Genomic DNA, 26,884 nt, shown 5'->3' with positions numbered 1-26,884 from the left:
GAAGCCTCCTCCAAGAGGCCCAGGCCTCCTTCCAAGAGGCCTGGAAGCCTCCTTCCAAGAGGGCTCAGAGCCTCCTTCCAAGAAGGCTCAGAAGCCTCCTTCCAAGAGGCCTGGAAGCCTCCTCCAAGAGGCCTGGAAGCCTCCTTCCAAGAGGCAGGCCTGGAAGCTCCCTTCCAAGAGGCCTGGAAGCCTCCTTCCAAGAGGCTCTGGAAGCCTCCTTCCAAGAGGCCTGGAAGCCTCCTTCCAAGAGGCTCGGAAGCCTCCTTCCAAGAGGCTCAGCCTCCTCCAAGAGGGCCCGGAAGCCTCCTTCCAAGAGGCCTGGAAGCCTCCTTCCAAGAGGCCTGGAAGCCTCCTTCCAAGAGGCCTCGGAAGCCTCCTTCCAAGAGGCTCAGAAGCCTCCTTCCAAGAGGCTCGGAAGCCTCCTTCCAAGAGGCTCGGAAGCCTCCTCCAAGAGGCCCGGAAGCCTCCTTCCAAGAGGCTCGGAAGCCTCCTCCAAGAGGCTCAAGCCTCCTTCCAAGAGGCCCGGAAGCCTCCTCCAAGAGGCTCGGAAGCCTCCTTCCAAGAGGCTCAAGCCTCCTTCCAAGAGGCCTGGAAGCCTCCTTCCAAGAGGCTCGGAAGCCTCCTTCCAAGAGGCCTGGAAGCCTCCTCCAAGAGGCTCGGAAGCCTCCTTCCAAGAGGCCTGGAAGCCTCCTTCCAAGAGGCTCGAAGCCTCCAAGAGGCTCCTGGAAGCCTCCTCCAAGAGGCTCTGGAAGCCTCCTTCCAAGAGGCCTGGAAGCCTCCCTCCAAGAGGCTCAGCCTCCTCCAAGAGGCTCGGAAGCCCTCCTTCAAGAGGCCTGGAAGCCTCCTTCCAAGAGGCTCAGAAGCCTCCTTCCAAGAGGCTCAGGCCTCCTTCAAGAGGCTCAAAGCCTCCTTCAAGAGGCTCAAGCCTCCTTTCAAGAAGCTCAGGAAGCCTCCTTTCAAGAGGCCTCAGGAAGCCTCCTTTCAAGAGGCCTGGAAGCCTCCTTTCAAGAGGCCTCCTCAGAGGCCTGGAAGCCTCCTTCAAGAGGGCTGAAGCCTCCTTTCAAGAGGCTCAAGCCTCCTTTCAAGAGGCTCAAAGCCTCCTTTCAAGAGGCCCGGAAGCCTCCTTCAAGAGGCTCGGAAGCCTCCTTTCAAGAGGCTCGGAAGCCTCCTTCAAGAGGCCTGGAAGCCTCCTTTCAAGAGGGCTCGGAAGCCTCCTTCCAAGAGGCCTGGAAGCCTCCTTCCAAGAGGCCTCAGCCTCCTTCCAAGAGGCCTGGAAGCCTCCTTCCAAGAGGCTCGGAAGCCTCCTTCCAAGAGGCCCGGAAGCCTCCTTCCAAGAGGCCTCGGAAGCCTCCTCCAAGAGGCCTGGAAGCCTCCTTCCAAGAGGCCTGGAAGCCTCCTCCAAGAGGCCTGGAAGCCTCCTTCCAAGAGGCTCGGAAGCCTCCTTCCAAGAGGCTCTGGAAGCCTCCTTCCAGAAGGGCTCGGAAGCCTCCTTCCAAGAGGCCTCTCCTTCAAGGAAGCCTCCTTCCAAGAGGCTCAAGCCTCCTTCCAAGAGGCTCGGAAGCCTCCTTCCAAGAGGCCTGGAAGCCTCCTTCCAAGAGGCTCGAAGCCTCCTCCAAGAGGCCTGGAAGCCTCCTTCCAAGAGGCTCTGGAAGCCTCCTCCAAGAGGCCTGGAAGCCTCCTTCCAAGAGGCTCAAGCCTCCTTCCAAGAGGCCTCGGAAGCCTCCTCCAAGAGGCCTGGAAGCCTCCTTCCAAGAGGCCTGGAAGCCTCCTTCCAAGAGGCTCCGGAAGCCTCCTTCCAAGAGGCTCGGAAGCCTCCTTCCAAGAGGCTCGGAAGCCTCCTTCCAAGAGGCTCTGGAAGCCTCCTTCCAAGAGGCCTGGAAGCCTCCTTCCAAGAGGCCTGGAAGCCTCCTTCCAAGAGGCTCGGAAGCCTCCTTCCAAGAGGCCTCCGAAGCCTCCTTCCAAGAGGCCTGGAAGCCCTCCAAGAGGCCCGGAAGCCTCCTCCAAGAGGCTCAAGCCTCCTTCCAAGAGGCCTGGAAGCCTCCTCCAAGAGGCTCGGAAGCCTCCTTCCAAGAGGCTCGGAAGCCTCCTTCCAAGAGGCTCGGAAGCCTCCTTCCAAGAGGCCTGGAAGCCTCCTTCCAAGAGGCTCGGAAGCCTCCTTCCAAGAGGCTCGGAAGCCTCCTTCCAAGAGGCCTGGAAGCCTCCTCCAAGAGGCCTGGAAGCCTCCTCCAAGAGGCCTGGAAGCCTCCTTCCAAGAGGCTCGGAAGCCTCCTCCAAGAGGCCTGGAAGCCTCCTTCCAAGAGGCCTGGAAGCCCTCCTTCCAAGAGGCCTCAAGCCTCCTTCCAAGAGGCCTGGAAGCCTCCTTCCAAGAGGCTCGGAAGCCTCCTCCAAGAGGCCTGGAAGCCTCCTTCCAAGAGGCCTGGAAGCCTCCTTCCAAGAGGCTCGGAAGCCTCCTTCCAAGAGGCTCGGAAGCCTCCTTCCAAGAGGCTCAGGAAGCCTCCTTCCAAGAGGCCTGGAAGCCTCCCTTCCAAGAGGCTCGGAAGCCTCCTCCAAGAGGCCTGGAAGCCTCCTCCAAGAGGCCTGGAAGCCTCCTTCCAAGAGGCTCGGAAGCCTCCTTCCAAGAGGCTCCGGAAGCCTCCTCCAAGAGGCTCAGAAGCCTCCTTCCAAGAGGCTCAGCCTCCTTCCAAGAGGCTCTGGAAGCCTCCTTCAGAGGGCTCAAGCCTTCCAAGAGGCTCGGAAGCCTCCTTCCAAGAGGCTCGAAGCCTCCTCCAAGAGGCCTGGAAGCTCCCTCCAAGAGGCCCGGAAGCCCTCCAAGAGGCCTGGAAGCCTCCTTCCAAGAGGCCTGGAAGCCTCCTTCCAAGAGGCTCGGAAGCCCCTTCCAAGAGGCTCGGAAGCCTCCTTCCAAGAGGCCTGGAAGCCTCCTTCCAAGAGGCTCGGAAGCCTCCTTCCAAGAGGCTCTGGAAGCCTCCTTCCAAGAGGCCTGGAAGCCCTCCTTCCAAGAGGCCTGGAAGCCTCCTCCAAGAGGCCTGGAAGCCTCCTTCCAAGAGGCTCAGAAGCCTCCTTCCAAGAGGCCTGGAAGCCTCCTTCCAAGAGGCTCAAGCCTCCTTCCAAGAGGCCTGGAAGCCTCCTTCCAAGAGGCCTGGAAGCCTCTCCAAGAGGCCTGGAAGCCCTTCCAAGAGGCCCGGAAGCCTCCTTCCAAGAGGCCTGGAAGCCTCCTCCAAGAGGCCTGGAAGCCCTCCAAGAGGCTCGAAGCCTCCTTCCAAGAGGCTCAAGCCTCCTTCCAAGAGGCCTGGAAGCCCTCCTTCCAAGAGGCCCGGCCTCCTCCAAGAGGCCTCGGTGCCTCCTTTCCAAGAGGCCTCAAGCCTCCTTCCAAGAGGCCTGGAAGCCTCCTTCCAAGAGGCTCGGAAGCCTCCTCCAAGAGGCCTGGAAGCCTCCTTCCAAGAGGCTCGGAAGCCTCCTCCAAGAGGCCTGGAAGCCTCCTTCCAAGAGGCTCAAGCCTCCTCCAAGAGGCCTGGAAGCCCTCCTTCCAAGAGGCTCGGAAGCCTCCTTCCAAGAGGCCTGGAAGCCTCCTTCCAAGAGGCTCGGAAGCCTCCCTTCCAAGAGGCTCAGGAAGCCTCCTTCCAAGAGGCTCAGCCTCCTCCAAGAGGCCTCAAGCCTCCTTCCAAGAGGCCTCGGAAGCCTCCTTCCAAGAGGCTCGGAAGCCCTCCTTCCAAGAGGCCTGGAAGCCTCCAAGAGGCCTGGAAGCCTCCTTCCAAGAGGCTCAGAAGCCTCCTCCAAGAGGCTCGGAAGCCTCCTCCAAGAGGCTCGGAAGCCTCCTTCCAAGAGGCCTGGAAGCCTCCTCCAAGAGGCCTGGAAGCCTCCTTCCAAGAGGCCCGGAAGCTCCTCCAAGAGGCCCGGAAGCCTCCTCCAAGAGGCTCAAGCCTCCTTCCAAGAGGCCTGGAAGCCTCCTTCCAAGAGGGCCTGGAAGCCTCCTTCCAAGAGGCCTCAGGCCTCCTTCCAAGAGGCCTCGGAAGCCTCCTTCCAAGAGGCTCGGAAGCCTCCTCCAAGAGGCCCGGCCTCCTTCCAAGAGGCCTGGAAGCCTCCTTCCAAGAGGCTCGGAAGCCTCCTTCCAAGAGGCCTGGAAGCCTTCTTCCAAGAGGCCTGGAAGCCTCCTTCCAAGAGGCTCAGAAGCCTCCTTCCAAGAGGCTCGGAAGCCTCCTCCAAGAGGCTCGAAGCCTCCTTCCAAGAGGCCTGGAAGCCTCCTTCCAAGAGGCTCGGAAGCCTCCTTCCAAGAGGCCTGAGAGCCTCCTTCCAAGAGGCCTGGAAGCCTCCTTCCAAGAGGCTCGGAAGCCTCCTTCCAAGAGGCTCAGAAGCCTCCTTCCAAGAGGCTCGGAAGCCTCATTTCAAGAGGCTCGGAAGCCTCCTTTCAAGAGGCTCGGAAGCCTCCTTTCAAGAGGCTCGGAAGCCTCCTTCCAAGAGGCTCGGAAGCCTTCTTTTGGGAGGCTCGGAAGCCTACTTTTAAGAAACTCAGAAGTCCCTTTTTAAGAGGTTTGGAAGCCTTCTTTTAAAAGATTCGGAAGTCCCCAAAAGACCTCACAGTAAGCTTGCTGTATAAACGTAATTTGACTTGCAAAGTTTCACGGAAGATCGAAAATTTCAGAAGATCAAAAGACATGGTCAGACGGTTGTGGGATATTCTGGGTCACCCAAACCGTCTTTGAGTCTTGCGATCTACAGCTACGACATTTGCTTTTTTCGTCGCTCCAAGCTTGGATATATATTCAACCATGTCCATAACATATTCCTGAAGATCAAGAGACATGGTCAGATGGTTCTGGGATATATTGGGTCATCCAAACCGTCCTTGAGTTCAGAACTTGCGATCTACAGCTGCGACACTAGCTTTTTTCGACGCTTCATGCTTGGATATGTAGGGTAAGGTGGTCGGTTTTCGGCACCCTTTTGTTTTTGGTCAATAACTTTCGTCCAATTGCACAATGTGGTGATATTTGGAAGTGGTGATAGATGGAAGCATATAGGCATAAGCTAATAACTAGTGGAGAGATTTGTTTTATTTCATCTAATTGGAAAAAAGAAAAATGTTACCAATTTTCAGAAAAATATATAAAGCTCTTTTAGTGGAATGCATTCAACCGTTTAAGACGAATTAAGTACTCTCCATTTAATTCCACTATTTAATTTTCGATATCTTTTCAGATACGTATTTCGACCATCAATTTTGCTAAGCGTTGATTTTATGCCGATTCGGAAAAGGTGGTCGGTTGTCAGCTGTAGATCTTAAGTACTCAACTCAATGGGAGTTAATTTTAAGCAATTGGGTTCTAAAGCCCTACCTCGTTTATGATTGCAATCGATAGTTCATCGGTCAAGAATACCTTAACTTATGTTATAAAAACTCTGGTAAAAGTCTTAATCAGTAAAAATAATATTTTTGTGTTTAAGACAATTTAAGGCAAATTTTGTGCAACATTTCAGAAGGAATGAGCCATCAGCCCAAAACGTCAGGCCCAAATATTAACTGTCAAAGGTTGAGTCAAGTGCCCTATGGTGTTTTGCTAGTGCGTTTGAATCATATTATTCCGTACGTCAAACAAGACCGAAAATGTCCAGGAAGCATTTCTCATCTATTTATAAATTTCAAATTAAAAAATGTTCCTTTCGATTTTTGAGTCGAAAAAAAACTGACGTTTTCAGGATGATTAACTTTATCTTTCCCTGGAAGAAAATCGAATATCGATTCTTCATTTTAGGGCCCTTGCTGAAGACAGTACTCACTTTTATCCAATAGGGATACCTCAATAAATGAACAAGTTCGAAGGGGTACAAAAAGGTAAAGAGTCGCCGTATAACAAAAGCGCTTAAAAAGTAATCGTGCATTTTAATTTTCTTTTCCTTAGATATATTCAATCCGTTGTCTAGAATGGTTTTCTTGTGATCCACTTTCACCCCTTTATGTAGCTTATCATTCACGAAACTTGGCCTTTCTATTTTTTACTATAACATACACTTATTTAAAACTCTGTAACAACCAGATTGCCGTTAAACATTTGCAATTATGATGTAACATCATTTGAAATTGTTTGGTGTTCGATCCCATCCCGAATTGATGAATCGGTTTTCACCCTCGATCTTATCCGCAACCCAGCCGATTGAGCTTAAAAATTGACTGTTCCCGTTTTCATCAGAAATCAAATTTAGTCGAGAATTATTGTCGTGATACCTAATGGACTGAAGCTTAAATGGTCGAAGTGTGCTTGTTGTGAAATGTCTATTTAGTGCGAGAAAAGAGAAAATCCTCCATAGGATGTTTAGTTTGCTATGAAGAAAAGAATTTGAGGGACTTGTGCGTGAACAAAAAAAACATGTTCTCTTGGTTCGAAAATCGGTGGGTAAAGAAGGGTGAAGTGTGATACGATTACCGGCAATACTCACATTACTCAATCAATCGATAAAACGTTGAATACAATTATCTACCACCATGAAGCCAAGAGTCAGACAGTGCTCCACACTTGGTTACTGCACTGTAAATCTTCAATATCCGATGACCATCTTCCCCACAGCTTCCCATTGAAAGGTGTCACAATATTGCAGTGATTACATCATCATTCACACCTAATCGTGCCGACAGCATCGAGCGCAGCGATGGTGAAGATGGCGATGAAACACGTCAGGTGGCAACGATCGCAGAAACCAACGTGCACCAGGAGAAATCAATAGAAATAGGCCACATAAATACCAGTTGCACAAGGATTGACTGGCACTCTAGAGTGGTCCAATGGTGCAGAAGTTGGAATGTTTAAAGGAAGTGAAAACAACATATACGAATTCTATTTATGCTATTTTGTATTGAATGGATCACAGCTAGTCGATAAAATTATACGTTTTCGATGTTTAAGAATTCTAAGTTCGATTTATTGTAATTTATATTCGATTTTGAGTGTTTGAAACAATATTTGATTATTTTTTGAATCCTGTTTCCTTATCTTTTGAATAGAGGTATCAGATTATGCGACCTATATGATGTGCATTAATTTAAATTATTTCATGATACATAGTTGGGAATTTTATTGAAAAATGGGAAAATTCTATTTGTAGTAACGTAAAACTATTGCAACGTAACCCATCGATTTTCCAGGTTACCCTACTGTACCAAGTTGGTGAAGTACCGAAGGAACCAACGAGACACCGTTGGAACGTTGTTGCACATTTCCGAGTCGTCGCTCAATTCGTCGTTAATGGTTCTGCACCCGTGTTTCGTGGAAGAATCGCACAGATATATCAACTAAGCAGCTGCTCCGTAAGTTTCCAACAAATTCCATTCGAAACGGAACGTATATTTCATTCGATTCCCATTCGAGTTGAACTTTTTTCCCATTCACCGCACATCATCATCGTTGGGTACGGTGCAGTGTACCCACCTTCGTTCTCAACGATGGCACATCACCATCCCGGTTGGGGTGGTTGGTGTTCCAGTAGCGAGTTATCAATTCCGAATCGATTTGCTCACCGCTTTCGGATAAAGTAACAACTCGTAGTAATATGCATCACGTCCTCCGTGTGGTATGGGCTGGTGTCTAGAGCTGACGCCAAAGACAACCGGTGGATCTGGATGCAATCTCGTACAAAAAAAAAGTTCGAACCAAGTGTGGCATGAATGCAGACTTCGTTAGAACTATTTTCGATACGAATGTATGCATATGCAGAAGGAGGTACCCTTGCTACGACGAGCTCGTTGGTTCGATCTGGGAAGGGATTTAGCATAGATGTGCTTGGGTAGGAAAATTAGCAACATCCGAGATGGAGTGATTCCTTCCATCGTTATTTAAAATTGGGATGCGCTGAGCAAGGTACTGTGATTTGCATCTATTACATTGTTCGCCTGTACATTTTGTTCATCGAAAATACCACAAACCTAGGAGGTTGCTAAATAGACATTGTAAAACGATGTAAGACAAGTTGTCCTTTCCACCTAACGGCTTTAAGATTTGATTAGCATTTTAGTTATTCGCGAGTTATTGTTTCTTCTCAAATGCATTCAAATCATTGAGGATTTAAATTTGAACTTCAAAACAAAGCGATAACTGTTATCTTGTGCGCATGTAATGCGGTAGGAAAAAATGAAAAAAATCAAAGATGATTTACAATGCTTGACAGAGGACTATCGTGTGCAACTAAATTGTAACCTTAAGGACAAGCCTACAGGAATTCAAAATTAAATACACTCGTGTTTTCAAGGTTACCCTATTCAAACCGGAAGCCACGCAGAACTCTCATTTTAATTATTCCACACATGCTGCGACGTAGCAAAAATGACAGTTGTGCGCGACTTCCATTTTGAATGGGGTGTCCTTGAAAACGCGAGTGCATTTAGTTTTGGATTCCGGGAGGCTTGTCCTTAATGGGTTGTTGCATATTTTTCTGTATTCCTAATTCTGGTTATATTTTTTAGTAAGTATAGGAATTAAACAATTGATTGCGTCGGATCACCGAACACATAGTTCTCCCACACTCGGTCGCATCAAATCACGAAATTTCGATCCTGTTTGTGCAAATCGCATTCAAAAGCACTTACTTATCGTGAATGACACTTCATGGTTGCCATGGAAGATCCGGTGGCAAGCAGCACCGTAATCAGCACAGCTATCTATCATTTCAACATTGTTATGTCATAAGGGCCTAAGTTGTAGAAATAAATTTTCTTCTCAAATTACTCGGAAAGGTTATAGCTTCTAGCGAATTATTGTCTAAATGTGGCGCAGTTCCACGTTTTCAGCGAAAAATCAGTTGTTCACCATTTACGACGTAGACTCTTATGGAAAATCAACGTTGGTTTCATTGTTCGTTACGTTGGTTCCTGCCGGAGGCGGAGTGTGAGAATGCGTACCTTCATACATCATTCAAATCCTGTGTGCCGCTTCCCCTAGGTGGTCGCTCGCCAAATTTACCGGAATAAATCAACGAAACTCGTGGGACTCGTTTTGATGAACATTTTGCGTTCAATTAGGCGGACCCGTGGTAGTGCCTTAAAGTAGTATTGCCAACCAGGCATAGACCCAATGTCATATATTATTCTTATCTTCTCATCTTGTTTATTTTGTGTAGCAAGGTATTTGAAATAACGATGTTTTTTTCCAGTGCCACAACTGCGAAATAATATAAAAAGAATGTTCAATAAGGATCAATTTTACCCAATTGATATTCCTCAGTTGAACATATTTTTCAATGATCATCAAATACGCATAGAATTCGTATTCAAAGAAAATTTCACAGTACTGCCGTAGGCTGATGGCTCATGATATGGAATGAAGATATGAATAGATACCTCAAAAGATTGATAGCTGAACAATAAACCTTCAATAAGGCATCCTATTTGCATCAATCCAACTGTGAAGTGTGAACATCGACTTTGTGGGTGGGCGAACAAAGGTGCAGCATACCCTTTTTATACGAGCTTAAAAAGCAAAGCTGGGCGGCAGGTATCTCATACCGGAATGTGGTCAGACAATGAGTTTGAAGTTGAAAGGTCAGCAGATTAGCAAGTTATGGTTGGCTTGTTTCCGGTGGTTTAGATAAAGGTTGCTGAAGTGGCTTACACCTGACTTCACAGCTAATTGATGCGAAATAAGTTGAACATTGTTGATGTCATCGAGAATGGCATTTTGTTCTCCCTTCTAGGAAATATCTGGCTAGCGTACAAGCAGGAGTTACGCTTCAGATTGTTACTTGATGTAAATGTTCAATTTGAATTGGATAGAGTTCGGAATAAACTTAATTAAAGCACTTACCTTGAATATCCTCGGCGAAATTCTTTCTTTCAATTGTTCACAATCACTATCAAGATGGTATTTCAAATAATATAATTATATCATAGAGCATACATATTTGATTACATATTACATAACCATGTAAATGAAGACTCATGTCAGCTAAAATCCTTGTACTACCAATGCAAAAATTAATGTATAACTAGTTTGTATATGGATGCCATGATGCCAGCTTGTAGTTCTTCTATTCATGTAACAATGGTTCGCTTGTAGTTTTACTAAGCAACAATTTAGTGAAATGCCAATAACTTCGCCAAACAAACTTTGATTTTCTCGCTGCTTCCAGCATTCAAAGCTGAATTAAATTTTCTAGGGAATGAATGGTTTTTATTCTTTCATGACACGAGTTCCACGAGCTCCAAAAGTCAAAGAAAGTCAATGAGTTTTTAGTGGAATATCTTGTCAAGTCAAAATGAAGTAGAGTCAAGTACGAGACACTGAAGATGGTTACGAGACACTGAAGAGTTGAGGTCAAAATACGCATTTGTTTCGATCACAACGTAGTGGAATTAAATGGAATAGTATTAAACTCGTCTTGTTACAGGTTCAAAACACAGATTTTCGACATTTCTCTACACATGTTCCTTATAAACTTCAAACTACTAAAACTCAGTTCAAACATTGACAGAATTGGGTCCAGATCATCAGGGTTTTTATTTAATAGAACAGAATAAGAGGGCGGCCCATTAAAAAATTGAAAAAAAAAAAAATGTGTTGACTAATGCCATAGGTAAGGAGAAATGCCAAAAGTCGTACTAACGATTGTGCAGCTCCACCTAGTTCCTGTACATGACCAGAACTAATCTCGATGAAAAACGGCTTTTAAAGTTTACAGTTAACACTAATGAAATGAAAGACAGTTGTTAGTCTCCTTAATAAAGACACACAAAAAAAGAAAGATGGTCGCGTCTGAACCCCTCGACATTGAAGGAACCATAGAAATTAGGGTTGCCAGATGATATTTTCGAATTTCTTTGCAGTCGAGTAAAAATGCCATCAAATTTCTTCAATAACAACATTATGGTTATCAGCGAGAAATTTCAAAATCCAATAGGTTTGTACATTCAATCATCTCCTTATTTTATTGATGTAGGAATGTTTTTTTCTTAACATTCAAATTGTTAGAATTCAACAGAATATTCCTTAAAATTTTCACGAGATAGTGTAACGAGTTTCTCCTGTATTTTCTACTGATTCTTTAATTTAAATTCCACCGTTTTTTTTCAAACTGAATTTTCACGTATACCCTGCAGGGATTCAAAATTTACCGTGAAATATTTGAAGAAACTTCCAAAGGGTTTTCTGAAGGAACTTCCGGATATATTCCTGATGGAGCTTTCGAAGGAATTCCCGAAGGGCCTTTTGGAAGACTTCTGAAGAAATTTTGTAGTACGAATTCCTGTTGAATCATTCAAAGGATTTTCTGAAGGAATTTCTAAAGAAATTTCTGAAGGAACCTCCGGAGGAACTTCAGGAGGAATTCCTGGATGAAGCTTCGTAGGAATTTCTGGATGAACTTACGGAGGAGCTCCTGGAGGATTTTCGGAGAAATCCCCGACAATACCAGACAAATTCCTAGAGAAACATCACGAGGAATTTAAGAAAGAATTCCAGAACTTTTTTTTGTAGAAATTCATACAGGAATTCTTAGAGGAAACCCTGGAAAAATGTCCAAAGGTATTTCTAGTAGAATTACCAAAGGAATCCAAGGAAGAATTTAATGAGAGTGTGTAACAAGTTTTCTCTGAATTTTCTACTGAGTCTTCAATTATTTTTTTTGTGGATTTTCTCTGAATTCCTTTTAAGAAGATTTTCCTGTTGCAATCTACCGAGAAAATTCTGACAAATATTCATTCAACACCACAAAAATTTCAATTTCTTGTCGACATTCGTAAGAAGGCCGGCAATTTAATTGTGGACATAAAAGTGGTTCATTGGGTGCTAGGTCATTTGGCATAAAGTCATTTGGCATATTGGTCGTTTGGCATAGGGTCATTTGGCACAATTGGTATGTAATCACCGATTTGTTCAATTATTTATAATTATTATCGCTCGAACATTATAAGAGAGATGCTTTGAATTGTTTTGTTTTGAATTAAAGATTGTATCAAATCACTGCTCGAAGGAACATTGGTAGACTCCATGAAATTTTAATTATCTGTTTTTTCCACATAACATACTTTTACCTCTGGGTCAGTTGCAAAATCGTCGTTGACTAATACAAACTAAAACGACGAAAACTTGAATGGCAAAATTGTAAGTGCTCAAGATCAAACACTATTTAATTGATGATTTTTGCATGAGCTATAATCATCTCTTTAAAAGCATACTTTGTCGTGCATAAGTCTAAAAAGTATACGTTTCCTAAGTATACGTAAGATGATTTTCCCGGCATATGACAAAGGAAGATACGATTCTTTTTTTTTTAAATAATGCATTTGCCCGGCACAACACAAGTGAGAATATGTATGGTTCTTATTCTCAATGTATGCATTTATTCAGTTAAAGGAAAGGGAAGATATAATTCCATCTTTCAAAAGATGCATTTACTGGGAAAAAGGCAAGAGAGGATATGATTCATTTGTTCAATTAAGGCAATTGCTCGGTTTAAGGCAAGGGAAGATATGAACCCTTCTTTCAAAGGATGCATTTTCCCATCAGAAGCCAAAGACGATATGGTTCTTGCTTTCAATTAAGGCATTTGCTCGGATGAAGGCAATATAGAATATGATCCTTTCTTTCAAAGGATGCATTTGCCCAGAAGATGGCAAAATACGATAAGGTTCCTTCTTCTAATTCAGGAATTTGCACGGTTTAAGACGAGGGAAATATGATCCCTTCTTTCAAAGGATGGCAAAAGATCCAGCAGAAGGCAAAAGATGATATAGTTCCCTCTTTCAATTCAAGCATTTGCTCAGTTCAATGCAAGGGAAGATATGATCTCTCCTTTCGAAGAATGTATCTCCCAGCAGACGGCAAGAGAAGATATGGTTCCTTCATTCAAAGAATGCTGAAGTCAATGGGTCTTTCTTCCAACTCAGGCATTTGCTTGGGTCAAGGCAAGGGAAGATATTATATGATCCCTTCTTGCAAATGATGCATTTGCCCGGCAGACGACAAGAGACGATATGGTCCCTTCTTTCAATTTTGGCATTTGTTCGGTTTAAAGACAGGGAAGTGATGATCCCTTTCTTCCGAATAATTCCTTTGACCCAGCAGAAACCAAAGAGGATATGACTCCTTCGCTCGATTCAAGCATTTGCTCGGTTCAATGCAAGAGAAGATATGGTCCCTTCTTTCAAAGGACGCATTTGCCCGGCAGATGGCAAAAGACGATATGGTTCCTTCTTTTAGATCAGGAATTTACACGGTTCAATGCGAGGGAAGATATGATTCTTTCATTCAAAGGATGGCAGAAGGTCCAGCAGAACGAAATAGATGATATAGTTTTTTTTTTCAATTTAAGTATTTACTCAGTTAGAGGCAATGGAAGATGAGATTCCTTCATTCATAGGATGCATTTGCCTGGCAGAAGGCGAAAGATAATATGGTTCCTTCTTTCAATTCATGCATTTGCTCGGTGAGGAGATATGATCCCTTCTTTAAAAGGATGCATTTGTTAGGTTTAAGCCAAGCGAAAATATGAATCCTTTTTAAAAATCATGCGTTTTTCCTCTCTTTTATTTTAAAGCATTTATCTTTTATTCTAAAGCATGCGTCAGTCCTGTCTAGAAAGAGAACATATCTTATGTGAGGGGGTTGCGACCCCCCAACTTTGGGAAGCTATGGTGTAGTAGAAGGCCTGGAGCTCCATGAAGATTGACAAATAGAAAATATGTCTGCATGTATGAGCGCTTTGGTAGAGCGTGAAAATATGATTTCTTTAAAAAAAACAGAAATAGGCTTTTGTGAAATTAAGAAAAAGTTTTTGGCATACCCTTACATGAAAAACAAAACACGTTGATAGGTGTTAACATTTGAAACTTTCCCGTTTTACAGGAAGCTTCTTTACTCGTAACTAGCTGACCCGTCGAGCTTCGTCTCGCCTAAAATTAATTAGTTAGTACAATCATCTATTTCGTATTAACAATTTAAGTTTTAATGTTTGCTCTTTGATTCGTTTACGTTTGGCAGAGTAAACGTCAAATTTTTTTTCCACATCCCGAATTGGGTTCCATTTGCTTGATTAATTTTCAAGTTATGCAAAAATTAGAGTTTCACTTGTATAGAAGCCCCCACCTCGCTTCTTGAGCAGGGAGGGTCTAGAACTAGCAAAAAACCATTTCTTGTCTTTAAAAACCTCCACATTCCAAATTTGGTTTCATTTGCTTTATTAGTTTGCGAGTTATGCAGAAATATGTTTTTCATTTGCAAGGGAGCCCCCACTTCTAGAACAGAGTGGGGTATCGAACTATCTTAAGAACCGTTCTCGGTCCCCAAAACCTCCGCATACAAATTTTCACGCCGATCGGTTCTGTAGTTTCCGAGTCTAAAAGGGTCAGACAGACAGAAATTCATTTTTACGTATATAGATTTACCACGCCGTACAATCCTGCTTCCAATTATCATGTATTGCCCACAGTGTTGGGAAATGTACAGTAAAACACTGTGATTATGCGAATGTTTACATTTTATCCGGTCAAATTTCACGCACCGCACAAACCGAAATAGTTTTCAAAAAAAAATGTACGCCTCATTGTGACATTTTTTTGCTGATGAGGCAAACTGTTTGTTTGCTGCTGCCTGCTGCTGCGTGAGAGTCGAGCCGTCGGAGCGGTCAGCATTTGCATGAGATTTCTTGTTTCGGTTCGTGCGCAGCGCAAACAGAACAGAATCGAGTCGAATTGCCTGTGGCGCAAAGCCTAGAAAGAATGCTAGCCGTTGATATTAATTCATCAGTTATAGCCCCTAAAATGAGCAAGGAGTAATAAAATAATCATTTGCCACCAAAAACGGTCATACGTCGTGAAATGAGCGTACAGAAACATTAATTGTGGGGAGAGAAAATAATAAATTATTTTCTGACTGTCGTCTGCTTGGTCGTGGCTGCTGCTGCGGTAGCAGTGGTTTTGTTTTTCTTAGACTGCGTGGCAGAACGAATGATAAAAAGAAATGTCAACCGTTCCCGTCCCTGATGCCCCCATATAGTGGAAACAACGTAGCTGAATGGCTCGACAAATCTTACTTATCAATCACACAGGCCAAATAATAATTATGCCATTATGCCAAACGATTTTATGCCAAACGACATTATGCCAAACGTGGTACAATCGTTTATTGTGAGTGTTCAGGAGATTTTCTCAATGAAAATAGATACTATCTATTCTCATTGAGATTTTCTCACAAGAGTCAGAAAAAAAACTTGTGGGAATTGAGAAGAATTTACCCCTTTGGATGATTTTTTGTATTACCTTATACCAAAATTATCATTAATTTCCAGGATATTTTGCACTAAATTTCAATTCTTTTGAATTTGAACGAGATATTCCTCATAGTTTTCATCTGAAATTCTCTTTATTTTACACGGAAAGTTCTTTAAAATTTAATTTTTTTAATTCCACGGGGAATTCAAAGAGTTTCTCAAAATTTATTCTGTTCTATTCCATTCTTGTTCGGGTATTCAGAAAAACATAACAAACAAAATAAGAGATGAATTCAGAAAGAATCTAGATTAAAAATATCTGGATCTAGCTCAACGGTTGAATAGATTAAATCAAACCATTAAAGAACTCAGTCTATTTTTTGCGATTTAATATAAAGTAGAAGGCTAAGAGGATATGATTCCTTCCAATGTAATGATCGAAATACCTTTTTAGAATAGATTGAATGTATCTGAGGACAAGAAAACTAAAATATAATAGACCTTTTTGAACGATTTTGCTGTAGGACCTCCAGACTGCCGTTGAGAGTGAGGACCCATTTTCACCACAAGCCCATTGTCACTCGGCAATAAGTAGACAAGTCAAATAAGTAGACAAGTCTTCAAACATTTTGAAACGTCTTCAAAATGTCTTCACAGAGATTCAAAATTCTTCATGTTGAAGACATGTCTTCAAAACTGGCATCACTGATCAAGATAAGAAGAAATCGGGAAACGGGAGAAAAATTCAAATGGGTACTAGATCGAAAAAAAGGCCGTTGCTATGAAAAACGACAACAAAACAAATGTCATCTCTTGTTTTTTATGTGTTTGTTATTGTACAAAGATGGTCTAGTAGCCTGGAAATTTAGCAAAGGTGGAATCCTGAATAAAATATGAGTTGATTCAAAAGTATTAGATTGCCAATGTCGCTCCAAATCGCGTGACTAGCATCCAGTTTGATGCGCCCTGGCAGCCAAAGTTCCGATTCTTCAATTGTCAAATTAATGTAGTTGACAAAACAAAACATCGACATAGTTGTTTCATAAGGGCCGAAGTCGCAAATGTAAACAAATCGAGTTTATGTCATAGATCGAACCTTCTGAAAATGTACTATATGTAGCATATTAAAAATAGTACAAAATGTTGCTTTTTTGCTGTAAAAACGAAGAAATACAGAAGGACGATATTACATTTCCGTTGGCATTTTTTTCTTAGTGCGATTGCGCCCCGTTTTCTCCATGGTAGCAAAAGGGCTAAACTGTCTTTCATTTACGCAGTATGACACTTCGTTCTTGCATCAAAAACACATGTGAACAAAAGGGCTAAACGGTACTTTGAAAACACAACGGGGCGATGCAAACAGGCGATAATGACAAATAGGTTGACAGCCGGGCGTGGAATTTGGGCGAAAAGGATGTTGTGAAAAACATTATGGCGCATTTCTGAAGGGCGCAAGTGTACACTGTTATAAAAAAAGGACGACTAGTTCTTTAATCACATTTTCAAATCGAAATAAATCCGAAGTAAATTTTATTTACATGTGGCTTCTATGATTAGATATGGATGTATTTCATGCAAACTATTAGCATTTGAAATACCATCTACTTTTCGAACTATAATTGAAATCATGTCATGGAACATTCGAACCCATTTTTCTCCATTCGAGCTCATTGCGACATTGACCCTTATGAAACAACTGTGTCGACATTCTCTATAACATGACACATAAATAGCGGTCGTATTTAGAATATAGGGCACTGCACGAACAAATCTCTTTCTCTTTCTTTCTTCATGAATTTTGACGTTTACTGGCCTTGTTGTTTTCTAATTTATTAGCAGCGAGAAAGAGACAAAGCAGCCCGTGCATTGCCCTATTGAAGGCTTTATCGGGAGAACTAACAGCGTCATTAGCATTCTAGTACTCGAGCTACTAATAGAACACTACGGAATAGAGAGATATCGAGATGTAGAAAGCTTAAATGTATGTATAATGGGCCCCACCTGGCCAAAACGCCCCCCTTTGATTTCTAGGAAACTATAACTAATTAAGGGTCAAAATCAGTTGGTACCTATAAGTATTTGTAAACCCATCATAATATGTGAACGTGGAAGTATTTTTGTATAACACAATTAAAATAATAGCAAAATACAAAAAGTTACAGTTTTGATGTAACTTTCAATGTTTGTTTGTTCAACATTCTAGAGCGACGCTAGCATACTGTCCGCAAAATTTGCAATGGCACACTCAGTTGGGCAACAAAATAACTTTTCTCAGAGGTTAACATGATATAAAATTGCTTCCATCTTCAAAAATGTAACCATTTTCGAAAACATGTTTCACTGACCAAAACGCCCAAGTGTAGGCAGGACGATATGCCCTTACCAACTGTACACAAGCGCAGCGAGCCTGCAGCAGTTGCTTCCAAATTGTATGGAAAATATTGACATGTAATTCACACCTGTTTAAAAGGACCAATGTTGGTTTTTTCATGTCAAGCGCATAACGATTTGTAGCCTTTTTGCCTTTCTCGTACAGCAACGTTGTACCGAAAGGCTATCATTTCACTCCAAAATCAAACTTTTTATAGAAGTCTCGGAGACCCATGATGTTTTATACCAATCGACTCAGCTCGTCGAATTGAACAAATGTCTGTCAGTCCGTGTGCATGTGTGTGTGTGTGTGTGCACACGAAAACCGAAAAATATTAGCCACTTTTTCTTACAGTAATTCTTAGCCGATTGTCTCGTAACAAGTTGCATTCGACAGGGGACAAAGCCTTGTTGATCACTATTGAATTTGATAACGATCGACCATTGCGTTTAAAAGCCATTAAGAAAATGGAATCCAACTATATAAGCGCCATATAAGGTTGGTGTCTTGACTAAATGCGAGAAAGGCAGTATCATCACTCGGTGAATTAAGTTGGGTTTTTATTATGGGATTGATAAAATACTAATGAAGGGCTATAAAACGTCTTTGGTTAAGGTGGGGCGTATTGCCCAGGCACTTTTTGTAATCCATTTTCTCACAACTTTTCAGAAAAGCTTTATTACGTATTATCTGTAATATTTTTATATGACTACTCACCGGCAATGCATTTGCGACTTCCTGGACTACCAAATAACACAAAGTTTGCATAAATTGCGTTGAAAAGTAAAAAGTTATCAAGGAGTTGCCTTAGGGGGGGGGGCATATTATACCGTCTTACCCTAGATTGAAGGGACCAAGAAATCCATCGACATCGGGAGAGATATCGAGATGTAGATCTTCTTCTTCTTCTTATTGGCATTACATCCCCCACTGGGACATTGCCGCCTCGCTGCTTAGTGATCATTCAGCACTTCTACATTTATTAACTGCAAGGTTTCTAAGCCATGTTACAAGTTCTGCATTCGTTTATCATGAGGCTAACACGATGATGCTTTTATGCCCAGGGAAGTCGAGAAACCTTCCAAACCGAAAATTGTCTGGCACCGGAAATCGAACCCAGCCACCCTGAGCATGGTCTTGCTTTATAGGCTGAGGATAGTCGACTGTAATTCATACTCGTCTTCGAAATCGGTTAAGATGTTCCACTAAACAACTTCAACGGATCAAAATCAAGTCAATCAATGGTATCAGACTTCGGCTTATACAAGAATATTATGATTTTGTTTAAAGAAGTACAGTAATGGTCTGTGGTGAAGGACAGAATTATTCTTCAGTATGAATTAGTCCGAATTTCACATTAAAATAAGCTATAACAACAGTTTTCCTAAAATTCGTAACATAACACTATTTTGGCTGAGATATCTGCTGAAAGTAAGAAACCGAGCGCTCGGCTTTGCTGATCTTAGGAAAAGAATAAAAAAAAAGCCGTCGCTAAACAGAAAGTGTTTAATTTTTTTTTTATTTTGTGATATTTTTTTATTCAGAATTTGCAAATTGTGTAGCGGGCTTTGCAGAGCTGGGCTGAAAAGTGAAGTTCTGAGTGATCGTCTCTTCAGTGCTGGGGCCCTTGGAGGGGCCAACCTGGCCAACCCCACGCTACAACGCTGATCATCCCTTTTGAAGAGATATCGACGAGTTGATTTGATGATATGGTCAGTGCTTTAGAAGTCCTTATCATTTTCATCATTCATTACACTTTGTAAATTAAACAAGACCATTCTATTCTACCAAAAGATGATAACGTCAGCAAACTGCACAATGTGGTTTGCTAATTGGCGATTTTTTTTGTGATGCTTGATGTTTTAGTTATAAGGCAATCGAATGTCGATACAAGCGATGTTTAAATGTTAATGTACAGTGGTGTTCGGAATAATAGCAGAAGAGGTCGATTTTCATGCAAAATGGTCAACTTTGACATGCTTTGTTCGCCGATGACCAATTGAGCTAAAACTTTAGCAGCGAACTATAAATATGTCGAAATTTACATACACCAAATAAACATTATTTGAATCACTTTTTTGAATATGACATACTATGTCAAATTGATCGAAATAACAGCAGTTTTTGTTTTTGATGATTGGGCAATTGAAATGTCTGAATCTGCTAACAATATTTGCATTGATTTATGAATAACAATATTTATTGTTCATACAATCACAAATAGGGTAGAATCTGCCATATGCGATAGTTCATTCAACCCTCGTTTTCATTTGTTTCAACCATGCTGTCCAGCAGTCACTGTCAAATATTACATAAGAGAACAACTATTAAGATTGATTTTTTTCGGCGATAGCAGTCTTAATAAGTAGCAAATACTTTGTTGCTCCAACATCCGACGTTTCGGTTAATTTATTTAACCTTCTTCAAGGGGTTAACCTTGGAGAAAGTTAAATAAATTAATCGAAACGTCGGATGTTGGAGCAACAAAGTATTTGCTACTTATTAAGACTGCTATCACCGAAAAAAAAATCAATCTTAATAGAAAAACTTCAGTCGTCAATTCCCAGTCAACAATATTCATGATTGTTTCACTCTCGAAAATGCAGCGAGACTACACTATCGACAATACGATGAAATAAAAAAAAAAAGGAAAAGTGCAAATAGGCAAATAGCTTACACAACCTTACTTGATCAGTACAGTTGCTGATGAAGAATGCGTATAGCCACCAGACATTTTAAATACTCACGCTCCTCTAATGTGGACGTGTACAATACACATGTGGAAGTGTTGGCTTGAGAAATGGATTGCGAGTGATTTGAATATGCGTCCAATTTGGGAATCTCGAGCTCGTTCAGTAGCCGCTAGGTTGTGAAGGCCGACGGAGGTCCTTCGTAGCTTAGTTGATTAAAGTACCAGTCTTGCGTATTGTAGGGTCATGGGTTCAAGTCCCGTCGAAGGTAAAGTGGTTACCTCCAATACATTTTCCAAATCAACATCTTCCACTAATGTACATATTCACATATGAGTTTTCACAACATTGTAAATTAATGTCCATGTCGGGTGGTTTAATCCCCGGAAATAGGCAATTAACTTTGATGGAACTGAAAAAAAAGTGCCAGAAACAATATCGAACTAGTTAAATGGTTGTAAAAAAAGATTTTATTATTGCTTCAATAATGTGATGCGAAATTGAAACAACAATAGTATTGAATTAATTAAAGCAGTAAACCAGCATCTAAACAACAACTTTGGAGATTGAAACAACAATGTCTACGTTGTTTGACGCAACAATTGCACTATTCATATTATTTATAAAATCTACTAGTTAGTAACCATCCATTAAATTGTTCTCCAGATGTTTACAAAACAAAATCTGTTATTATTTTAAACAATTTGACATAGCATCTCTCTTTCAAAAAAGTTATTCGAATAGATTGATATTTTGAGTAGGGTAACGGTACCAATAGGTATTAGTAGATCCACAAAAGAAAATATTTTTTAAAAATTGATTTTTTTTTTAAATTTACAGCTTTAACATCTTAGCCAATATGGGAACTGCTCCTTGAATTCATATCATGTACCCAAATCAATATCATTCGAAAACAAAGAATTGGTGCGCGAATTGTTTTATTTCTCATTTTTGTGATTTTTTTCAGATGTGAGCACGCCGGATAATAACAAAATACGACACAAATTGAACCTAAATTTCCTGTTTTACGAATGTTATTGATATAGGAGCATGTTATTAATAATGGAACAGATACCCTACATAAGCTAATAAATTTGCTAACAAAAATGAAATTGATGTCATTTAACATCAACAGCTACAAAATAATGCTTGCACCACTAATGGGTACACTGTTCCTTTAGTGACGGTAAAAATTATTTTTGGTTCCCATAGTGGTACTATCCATTGGTTTCTTATGAGACTCGCCACTATAGGTGCAAGGGAGTCAATTTTATACAGGAAAATCATTGTTTTCAGTAGTTTTTCAAGTGAAATCTTAGGATAAGTTGCATTTAATAAGATATTTAAAGCACGACGCATCAACTGAAATCATCGTAAAGTGTATAACTATGATAAATCTCATTAAAACCCCACTACCTACACTATTGGTGCTACCTCCACTAAGGGTACGGTTACCCTATAGAAATTTCAAAATATTTGTAGTTTTCTGCTATAATTTCAGCTCAATCGGTCATCGAGTAACAAAATGTCATAGTTGACCATTTTGTATGCAACTCGGCCTGTCAGGCTGCTATTACTCCGAACACCACTGTATGTGCCTTGAAAATAGAAGAAATGTTTTAGTGTTTTATGATGATTCGCTTATGTTTCGGAGATTGTATCATAGTGCAAAAAATCGTCAACGGGCAGCACGGCATCCTTTAACAAACTAGTCTACATATGATTTTGTAACGTCATCCAATTACCAGGTTATATCGGATTCGATTGCGTTAAAATTGCAAATGTTTGAAATGGTTGCTTCAACCCTGAATCGGTGTTTAGAGCAATATTTGAATAAATTTACCTAGGGTTTCTAGATGATATTCAAAATATTTATAAATACTTTTTGAAAGAAATCCTGAAATTTTTTAGGAGTGAAAAAAGGTTTTTTTTGAAAATTCCGTGAGTTTTCCGGAGATAGATTACGGATCTCAATGAATAATGTCAAAAACATTATTTCAAAAATTCTGGATTGAATTCAGGAGAAAATTCTCAAAAATTTGGAAACAAATTGTTTTTGCATTTTTTGACGAATTCCATGAATAAACAAAGCTTGTAGCTTATTGAAAATGGTTGGTTTTTTTGGTCTTTATTTTTGTAATAAATAATAAGCTCATCACATAAATGGTTGGATTGATTTGAGAAAAGTTATGAGCGTAGCAGGTTCGGTTTCCAATTAAAATGCATTTTGCATTCCAATTTTGTCATCACCAATACTTTAACATGGAGCTATTATTTTCAACTGTCATCACCAATCTAATTAAAATACATCAAATTCAGATTATTTAGTACTTACCTCCGATGAAGTCAGATAGCACAGCCGCGAATCGGTGCTGTCGATCGACGCCTGTTGCACGATCCCGTAACGCGGCTCCCGATCGCTCATGTAGTCCGACCGCAGACTGTCCTGCCGATCGAAAACACCCCTGGACGAGACAGAGCTTGATATCAGTTTTGCAATACGGTTCCCCGACTGACCGCCCCCTTAATGAAACACCTACCTCTGCTCGAACGAGTCCGCCCGGTTGCTCTTGTAGCCCGAATCATTCAGGCTGGAATCCTGACGCAGCGAAGGTAAGGAATCCCAGGGAGAGCGCTTGTGTCCGCCCATTCCGACGTTGTTCTGCGATGCCACCAGACCGGCTCCGGAGCCGGATCCGAAGTTGGAACTACCCGAGCGCCAGCCGTCCGAGTGGCGGAACCACTGGGCGCGGGGCGACTCGCCGGTGCACGATGCGCATCGGTTTGCTGCCGAGTAGCTACGGTACAAAAAGAGCATTTGGTTGAGATATTCATGGTAACGGGGATTTTCACAAAAAGCATTACTTGGAATTGTGATCGCTTAGGTAGCCACGGTCCCGGTCTCGGTCCCGTTCACGTTCTCGTATCAGCTCGTTGCGATCGCTGTAGTAGCCATCGCGATCGCGGTCACGTTCACGTTCGCGCACCGTTGGAGGCCGCTCGGGGCCCAGACGGTGGGGCAGCGGAAGGGTTGATGATTTGGCACTGGCGGATGATCCTGAAATTTCGGAATAATTGATAACCAGGTTAGTCATATGAGTCCGGTGTCTCATAGTGACTGTAGGTTTGTTACCAAAAACGAGTAGAATTTCTTTTAGAGAACTTCTATGATTACCTATTGAGAAGCTTGATTATTGTTCTAAGTCAACTTATCTTTTATTAGCATTAGCTAGATATTTGGATTATTTTGTAAACCAACTTGAAATTTTGTCAGTTTTTCCTAGGACGAACTTAATCCGAAATTCTTTGTGTTTCCTTAACAAATTATTCAGCAATCCCACGGGAAATAATGAAAAAAGGGGAAGCGTCGCCCGGCCAAATGACTTTCCGCCGAATGATTTTCGGCCAAACGACCCCAAATATTTTTAATTTTTAGTTTAGGGGCCTTAGGTCGGCTGTTCGGCCACATTGAGAGTTGACGTAAAGTCAATGTCAACTTCTCTCCACGAACAGCCTAGATAGCCGTGTGGTGTCGGCAGCTGGTTATCTGGCTAAGAATAACATTACGGATTGCCTGTTCCAGTGGTAAAAGTCCACCATACAGGTGACCCCTAATTCTCGGTGTGATGCGGCTTTATGCTTACCGTGCCTACGAATGAATGGTTAGGGGGTCTAATAAGAACCTAACCGCAAACGGAGCCTGTGAAGCACCAGGGCCCCCTTCACAGTATTTTAGCCCTCGCTGCGCTAACCGGAGATATGGCGTAGTTGACTTTTTACTTCTCCGAGATAATCGGCTACTCTTATTCAACCTCATCGTGAGGTTAAATAAGAGTAGGGTTATGAATATGTGTTTTAATTAGTTTTCAACAAATTGTCACCTATATGGATTCGCATTATGCGTTTTTTTTACAATGTGCTTTGTGTATGTTACCTATATGGATTCGCATTATGCGTTTTTTCACAGTGTACTCTGTGTCTCGTCCTTGACGTTTGGCTTCGGCTACTCTTGTTCAATCTCAACGTGAGGTTAAATAAGAGTGGGGTTATGAATATGTGTTTTACTTAGTTTTCAACAAATTGTCACCTATATGGATTCGCATTATGCGTTTTTCACAGTGTACTCTGTGTCTCGTCTTTGACGTTTGGCTTTGGCTACTCTTGGTCAATCTCAACGTGAGTGTGGGGTTATGAATATGTGTTTTACTTAGTTTTTCAACAAACTTCCACCTATATGGATTCGCATTATGCATTTTTTTTTACAATGTACTTTGTGTTTGTCACCTATATGGATTCGCATTATGCGCTTTTCACAGTGTACTCTGTGTTTCGTCTTTGACGTTCGGCTTCATCTACTCTTGTTTAATCTCAACTTGAGGTTGAATAAGGGTGGGATTATGAAAATGTTTTTTACTTAGTTCTTCAACAAATTTTCACCTATATGGCTTCGCATTATGCGTTTTTTTACAATGTACTTTGTGTTTGTCACCTATATGGATTCGTAACATGCGTTTTTCAAAGTGTAATCTGTGTTTCGTTTTTGATGTTTGGCTTCAGCTACTCTTGTTTAATCTCAACTTGAAGTTGAATAAGGGTGGGGTTATGAAAATGTTTTTTTACTTAGTTTTTTTCAACAAATTGTCACCTATATGGATTCGCATTATGCGTTTTTTTTACAATGTACTTTGTGTATGTTACCTTTATGGATTCGCATTATGCGTTTTTCACAGTGTACTCTGTGTCTCGTCCTTGACGTTCGGCTTCGGCTACTCTTGTTCAATCTCAACGTGAGGTTAAATAAGAGTGGGGTTATGGATATGTATTTTACTTAGTTTCCAACAAATTGTCACCTATATGGATTCGCATTATGCGTTTTTTTTACAATGTACTTTGTGTATGTTACCTATATGGATTCGCATTATGCATTTTTCACAGTGCACTTTGTATTTCGTTGACGTTCGTCCATTGTTACGTCCTCTGTGTTTTTGTGACCTCTCTTTAGTCCCTAGCTGAATGCGTGTGAGTCTACATAATTGGCTTTCCTATAAATGGTTCCATTCTCCTTTCCAACTTCACTTCCTCTTCATTTCCCCTTTTCACTTCCTTTTCCGTCAGGTAAATGATGAGAAAGGCCAGTGAAGGCGATGGCACAAATCTCCCAAATTGAGGGGAACGTGCCTCCTGAGCCGACGTTCTGATACCTGATACCTGATAAGTCAACTTATCTTTTATTAGCATTAGCTAGATATTTGGATTATTTTGTAAACCAACTTGAAATTTTGTCAGTTTTTCCTAGGACGAACTTAATCCGAAATTCTTTGTGTTTCCTTAACAAATTATTCAGCAATCCCACGGGAAATAATGAAAAAAGGGGAAGCGTCTTGGCCAAATGATTTTCCGCCGAATGATTTTCGGCCAAACGACCCCAAATATTTTTAATTTTTAGTTTAGGGGCCTTTCACAAATTACGTAGCGTTGTAAGGGGAGGGAGGGGGTCAAGCCAAGCGTTACGATCCACACAAAAAAAAAATTCCATACAAAAAGTGATTTGAATTTTGTTATCATTTAGTCTAAGTTACTGAAACTATAGCTATAACTCCGTTACTAGTGGAATTCAAACAACGAACCATTAGGCAGAGTTGTAGAAAAACCTTCGCACTTGAAGTCCACCATACAACACATTTTGAAATTCAGCTTATGGAATGAGTTATTGACAAACTACTAAATGATCGCACGCAAATTACTAAATGATTGATAACATCCTTGCCTAAGGGTTCTTCCACAAATTACGTAACGGTTAATTTGATGATTTTGGACCCCCACACTTCCCCACGTAACACTTTTTGTATGGAAGTTTTTTTTTGTGTGGATCGTAACGCTTGGCTTGACCCCCTCCCTCCCCTTACAACGTTACGTAATTTGTGAAAGGCCCCTAAACTAAAAATTAAAAATGTTTGGGGTCGTTTGGCCGAAAATCATTCGGCGGAAAGTCATTTGGCCGAATAACACGTTATGGCGAAAGTCGACTATTCGAATTTAATTTGGCCGAACTTAACCTTTTCTGCGGAACGGTTATTAGATCGAAAACGGGTTGTATGAAAATTTCATTTGGCCAAAGCGTTTGTCCTAACAGGTCGTTTGGTCAAAAGAGTCGTTCGACCGAATGATTCATCTGGCCAAAAATGCCGTTTGGCTGAAATGTTCGATAGATAGAAAGGGCCAAAGTGTCTTTTTGGGTTATATCGGCACCAACTTTTCGAAAGGGCGAAACTGCGAAACGTTCTTTCATTCAATGGCGCTGGATTGCGTGGGTGAGCACAAATAAGCCCGCCAGCGACGTGAGAAGCTCTTGTTAACAAAAGCAGTTTTGCCGTTTTGAAATGTTGATGCCGATATGGCCGAACGCTCAACGGGTAATATGGTCAAAATCCTACGGCAAGCAAGCAGGAAATCCTTTCTAGCGGTCATGTTGCACAGTTTGGTGTTGTTGGAGGCATAACTTTTGAATTGTTGAGCAGTGTTGTGTCCAAAATCCATTTCAATTTTGTTGAAGAAGCTATTTTGTATATCAGCCATTCAAAGAAAGAAATTCGACTGGAAGATTTGGTGTTTTATTGTGTGGCTTTCTCAGTCTAATTTA

At 41.7% G+C, this 26,884-nt stretch overlaps 1 protein-coding gene across 1 annotated transcript in view; it reads right to left on the bottom strand.

The window, feature by feature from the left end:
• LOC134210688 (protein still life, isoform SIF type 1) overlaps positions 1–26,884 on the bottom strand; it is a 426,260-nt gene that overhangs the window by 358,797 nt on the left and 40,579 nt on the right. The window contains exons 11-13 of the mRNA XM_062686893.1: positions 23,110–23,302; positions 22,785–23,042; positions 22,580–22,724 (exon numbers count right to left, since the gene is read on the bottom strand). Coding sequence (XP_062542877.1) covers positions 22,580–22,724; positions 22,785–23,042; positions 23,110–23,302 — 596 coding nt within the window. The remainder of the gene's footprint in view (positions 1–22,579; positions 22,725–22,784; positions 23,043–23,109; positions 23,303–26,884) is intronic.

The sequence above is a fragment of the Armigeres subalbatus genome, chromosome 2 (assembly GCF_024139115.2).
Source record: "Armigeres subalbatus isolate Guangzhou_Male chromosome 2, GZ_Asu_2, whole genome shotgun sequence".
In the NCBI taxonomy this organism is placed as follows: Eukaryota; Metazoa; Arthropoda; class Insecta; order Diptera; family Culicidae; genus Armigeres; species Armigeres subalbatus.
Note: the sequence above shows the minus strand (reverse complement) of the source record. Positions and strands in the feature narration are given on the sequence as shown.